The 5,513-nt window shown below is 36.8% G+C and overlaps 2 protein-coding genes across 3 annotated transcripts; one reads left to right on the top strand and one right to left on the bottom strand.

Moving 5' to 3' along the window:
• LOC127254908 (30S ribosomal protein S5, chloroplastic) lies at positions 1-1,869 on the bottom strand. Its single transcript, XM_051280257.1, has 2 exons — positions 1,140-1,869; positions 1-381 (listed from the first exon to the last, which is right to left on the bottom strand). Exons 1-2 carry the CDS (start codon positions 1,814-1,816, stop codon positions 132-134), a joined length of 927 nt encoding a protein of 308 aa, XP_051136214.1. The 5' UTR covers positions 1,817-1,869; the 3' UTR covers positions 1-131.
• A 2,287-nt stretch (positions 1,870-4,156) lies between these two features.
• On the top strand, positions 4,157-5,513 carry LOC127254615 (dof zinc finger protein DOF5.7-like). Of its 2 annotated transcripts, none has more exons than XM_051279824.1 (2): positions 4,157-4,337; positions 4,622-5,513. In XM_051279824.1, exon 2 carries the CDS (start codon positions 4,670-4,672, stop codon positions 5,351-5,353), a length of 684 nt encoding a protein of 227 aa, XP_051135781.1. In that variant the 5' UTR covers positions 4,157-4,337; positions 4,622-4,669; the 3' UTR covers positions 5,354-5,513. The 2 variants fall into 2 exon arrangements, with proteins under 2 accessions (XP_051135781.1, XP_051135782.1); XM_051279825.1 differs by having other exon boundaries at positions 4,606-5,513.

Genomic DNA, 5,513 nt, shown 5'->3' with positions numbered 1-5,513 from the left:
TAGACAATTATCTTTGTTTTACATTAACTTTAAACCGGAGAACTTACATTCTTTTACTTCAAAAAACAACAGCAACAACATATAGTTCTCTACAAAAATAATGTGCAACGAAAGAATCTAATCTAACCTAATCATTTCCACATTTCTTCCATGGGGATGCCCCGCTCTTCAGCGACTTCCCGGAATTGCCTCATCTGCTGCACCGCTGCTACCGTGGCTCTTGCATTGTTGAGTGCGTTGTCGCTGCCGAGCTGCTTCCCCAGAGCATTCTCCACACCCGCCATTTCCAGCACGATCCTCACTGCACCGCCAGCAATCACACCCGTACCAGGAGAAGCTGGCCTCAGCATCACTTTCGCTGCCCCGTAGGCTGCCTCTGATCTGTGCTAGTAGTGATCTCGATTATGATGATAACAATGCAAATTCAAATCCCATAAATAGCAGCAAAGAAATCTTATTTGTTAGACAGAGGCATTGTTTGCATTGTCCCATTCTTGTGAAAGCAAAGACAACAAAACTTTAAGATAGAGCTGTTGTTAGAGTCGGAAACTATTTGATTTAAAAACCATTCAATTAATTTGTAATAAACCTTAACAAAACTTGTCGAGCCTATTTGATTTACAAACCATTCAAGTAATTTGTAATAAACCTTAAGGGCACCTGTGAAACTAAAAGTTCATCAAGAATCATCATCATCTCCAATTCAGATTCAAAACCTGTATTCAAATGCTACTCAATTTTCAGAATCCAATATGATTTTAATAATCCCTTTTTAACTAAAATCTAAACATGCTATTTTATTAGCAAAATTATCATTGCAACTAATGTTTCATGCTTCCAAATTGGGATTTTACAAATCCTATAGTAAAAATTGTATTAGTACTGTTATATTATCGCTTTCCAGTTTCCTCATGAAACATCACAAGTAAGCATTGCAGAAAAACCCTAATTCATGACCAACATGCTTAACTCAGCCCTAATTTATCAATCAGCAACTACAGCTGCTCATAATTGCCAAATTCAAGATTCCAATGGCCAATTCATATCCAATCCAGCAAGAAAAGCAATCAAAGAACAACTATCGCCAACAACATCACAAAAATCGAAAGGAATAACGAGGCAGAATGGGGAAGGATTACCTGTGAGGAAAAGTCTTGTATTTGGTCATGGGTACGGTGATTATATTCCGGCGTGCATTCACCGCCGATTTCTGCACCGCAACCACAACTTCCTTCGCCTTAGCGACGCCGACTCCGACGTTGCCCTGCTTATCGCCGACCACCACAACCGCTCTGAAATGCAGCTGCTTACCTCCCTTCACCACTTTGGTAACTCTCCGAACTTGCACCACTCTCTCCTCGAATCCGTCTCTCACTTTCTCCTTCTTGTTTTTCGATCCGAATCCGGTCGTTTTCTTCACCTTAGAATCCATAACGAAAACATCGTTCCCTAAGTAACTCTCTCCACTGTAAACAGGACCGTAGAGTTCCTCATATGCTGCGGCGATTTCCTCCTCCGATTCCAGTGGACCTTCGTCGAACGACGGAGGCGCGACGAAGTTCTCCGGCCGTTCGGGAGGATTGAATTCGGAGACCTCCTCGGGATCGGAGGTGTCGAAAAATGAAGTGTCGATGTCGGCGGAATTCGCCTTAGGTGGAGGGGATTTGTCAAGCCGCGTGGAAAGGATCGAGAGGGGGGATTTTAAGCTCGAGGCTTCGAAATGGCGTGTCGGACACACAGACGGCCAATGACAGCGGCGATTGATGGATACGGCGGAGAAACCGGCGGCGAGGGAAGCGGCGGAGGCGGCAGCCATAGGAGCTTCGATCAGTGGAGCAGAAATTGGATAAGAACCGATTTCATCTTATGGTGAACAGATCAGGTTTGATTTCTAAATTCTGAATATAGTTGGGCCTTAATATGAAATTGGCCCAATATTCTTAATTGGGCTCAAGTAATTAATATGGCCCATCATCTTAAGTTTATTGGGCCAAGGATGGGAAGATAGTGTACAATTTAGAAATTAGGCAGGAAAAAATAAAATATATTATTTAAATGATTAAAATAAAGTAATTGGGCTAAAAAAATAAAATAAAATAATCTGAGTGGGAGGTTGTCCCAACAGACCAAAATTGGAAGTAAATTTTTGGCTTCATCTGAAAAGCAAAATGCAGTTGTAACCTCCAAACCATACGTACATCGTCACTCTTCGTTTCTTAGTGCATGGCTGTCACGTGCCCTCTGCAAAGTGTCACGTGACAAAAGTTTGTTTGGAATTTGTCCAGACATTGATGAAGCTAGAGTTGAGAGTTTCATAGGTGTGTTTATTTTTAACTTTGTTTTAGATGTTGGATATTGAATTTTAATTTTTTTGTTTATATAATATTTTGATAATATAAATATATATTTTTTAATTTATTAAAAATTATAATTATTGAATAATAATAATAGAAAGGATAAAGTGAACACACTATCCTATATATCAATTAGTTCATACAACAATTTAGCATAAATTCTTTCTACTTCTTTCGTGCCAACTCAATATATTTATTTTACTATTTTAATTTGTCTTACTAATATATATATATATTTATTATAATAAAAATAATTATATACAAACATTAAAATACTTTTAATTCTTATAAAAATATTAATTTATTTTGTCTTTATAAAAGCAAAATATCAAAATTACTTACAAATTTTCACTAACTAATATATATTATTCAACTATTAATTCTTAAAAGCATCTTAACCATTAATTTTATGCTAGAATTTATAGCTATGCTATCAAATATAATTAAAATTTATCGGTGACAGTGGACTTGTAACTGCAAGACCATGAATTTAATACTTCTAACGTCTCTTAATATTAAACTTAATATGACTTACCTGGTTGATATGATTTGCATGCCATTATGCTCGATTGGTTGCAAGTTTTCACACTTGAACGCTTTCTTTCAATAAAAGCTTAGGAAGTTTTGAAGTTACGAAGAATTTTAAAAATATATTTTATAAGAAAAAAAAGAAGCATTTAATGCAATATTTTTTTAAAAAAATTACAATAAATGAATATTACTAAAAATTCTAACTATATATATACATATAAATGTTCAGTACATAGTGAACAAACCCTTTTCAGATACAAATGAACGAAACCCCCTACAATGACTACGGTTCATATATCCGCTGCTATAACTGTTTATGCAAATATGTAATGCGTTGATTGACACATAAAATAAATAGATAGACAATATATAATTTCAATTAACACAACACATATTGTATTAGTTGAAAATATTTGTGTATAGTTCTATTTATAAGGTTAGGTTGGATGCACATATCTTATGTGTTAAAATAAATACTTGATTGGTCTCTTAACAATTTATCTATTTTTTCATTTTGGTCTGTCCCATAAGAAAGTATCAATTTTTTTTAGTAACTGTACTGTCTACTTAACATTACAAATATCCTTCCAATTTATAATATATTACACAAATGTCATTACTTTTATATAATACGATACTAATAGGGTTAATTTAGTCTTTTTACATTTATTTTTACTTTATCCCAATATAATACTAGTATTTCTAAAACTCCGTGTAAAAAACAAATGTTATATAGATATGAGATGGAGAGAGTATATAGTAACATGTTGTGAGGTAAATTGTCATATATTGTAAATTTATGTATTGTACATATATTATGTTAACATAAATAATGTATACTGGTGTGTTTACTTGTCAGGTTTTACACTTGATTTTACTATTTCAATTTTTTTTTCTCCAAAAATATCAAATCAAACACCCAATTTTTATTTATTTTATTACACTAAAATCTAATTTTACATTCAAAACATCACATCAACACATATTTATATCACATCAAACAACTATTTCAATTCAAAATTTTACTATTCAAAATCAAAATCGAAAACTAAAACCAGACAAGTAAATGCCTAATATCTATAGTTACATCATACTAGTGTATTGTTTGTTGCTATACGGTATGCTGGTAGTATTGTACTGAATTATTTCATTCATCACCCCAAATATATATACTCTTGAACCCACCCCATTAAATGATGATGTCATAAAGAATGTTGAGAAAAAAATATATACATAAAATGAAATCAAACTATAAGAGCAGAAAAAAATAATAATAAAAGAAAAAAAACAGAAGTACATTACAAAAGGATAAGGAGCTAGCGTAGCAGTCGCGTCGTCTCTTCATCAAAGAGTCCTGGAGACCGCCGCCGTCTTCCGCCGTGGTCCTATAACCCCTACACTCTTATCCTATTTTCGATCTCACCCCAACCCTAGCTACCTATCCTCATTAAGGTTCGTCAATTAGTTTATTCAGACAGAGATATGCATGCACCTGATCCACAATTTCATTTAATTTATTGCACAGTTAAATTAAATTTGGTCGTCTGTTCATCGATCGATCAATTAGAATAAAAGGGTTTAATTTGTTTGGAATCTCCTGATATGCTGTCTATATTTTTGAAAAAATTTCTTGTACTTTGTGGATAATTCAATTCCGACAGAGATCTATTGCTTGCAAGAAAGAAATTGAGATTAATTAATTAATTAATGAATCAATTAGGTCTTGAATGATGCAGAGATCAATTAATTGAAGAATTAATCGGCGGCGGCGCCGGAGATTCAAAATGGCGGCGGAGGATAATAACCACGGCCACCGGAATCATCAACCGCCGCCGCGGATGTGCCCGCGGTGTGATTCTTCCGACACCAAATTTTGTTACTACAACAACTACAGCCTTTCTCAGCCGCGGTACTATTGCAGGGCCTGCCGGCGGTACTGGACTCACGGCGGCACGTTGAGGAACGTCCCCGTCGGCGGCGGCTGCCGCAAGACAAGTCGCCGGAAGGGCCCCGGCAGCGGAAATCATCAGCTGCCGGCGGCGCTTCCGACCGGAGATCTGATGGCTGTAACTTCCCGTCAAGCAATTAGGGGTTCGCCGGCGATGATTCCGGCGACGAGCAATCCTTTCTGCGGTGGAGGCCCGTTATTAAATTCCATGGCTGCCGTACAGTCCGTTTCCGGCAATCAAGGGGCGGCGCTGAATCCGATCGCCGGCGGGGGTCAATTTGAGGTGAGTGCAAATTTTCTGCCTTCGATGGGTGTTCAGCCGTCGCAGCAGCGGTGGTTAATTCCGGCGGCGGCGCAAATGTGGAATCGGCGGTTGATCAACACCGGCGGGAGTGGTTCAGGTTATTTCGCCGGCGGCCGCCCCAATTTTTGGAGCTGCGCCGCCGACGGCGGCGATCCGGCGGGCCCTTCTTCCTCGTCGGTTTCAAATCAATGGCGCGGTAATCATTCAGGGTTTTAATATATAATTAATTTAATTATCAGTGTTATCTTTATAGACTCTGAATTTTTGATAATTGTCTTTTTTGTGTTATTTTATTTTATTTTTTTTTAGATATTTACTGGAATATTTGGTTTTATGGAGTTGGATCTGATTTATTTTTCTTACATGGAATCGATGG

This window comes from Andrographis paniculata, unplaced genomic scaffold (genome assembly GCF_009805555.1).
Source record: "Andrographis paniculata isolate CXL003 unplaced genomic scaffold, ASM980555v1 Contig52END, whole genome shotgun sequence".
NCBI lineage: Eukaryota > Viridiplantae > Streptophyta > Magnoliopsida > Lamiales > Acanthaceae > Andrographis > Andrographis paniculata.
This window is presented reverse-complemented; position numbering and strand designations above follow the sequence as displayed.

What these genes read in the sequence shown, in the direction of transcription:
- LOC127254908 (XM_051280257.1), bottom strand. Translation starts at nt 1,816, where the DNA reads ATGGCTGCCGCCTCCGCCGCTTCCCTCGCCGCCGGTTTCTCCGCCGTA. An exon ending in TACAAGACTTTTCCTCACAG is followed by an intron (nt 382 to 1,139) that starts GTAATCCTTCCC and finishes CTACTAGCACAG; the next exon opens with ATCAGAGGCAGCCTACGGGG.
- LOC127254615 (XM_051279824.1), top strand. Translation starts at nt 4,670, where the DNA reads ATGGCGGCGGAGGATAATAACCACGGCCACCGGAATCATCAACCGCCG.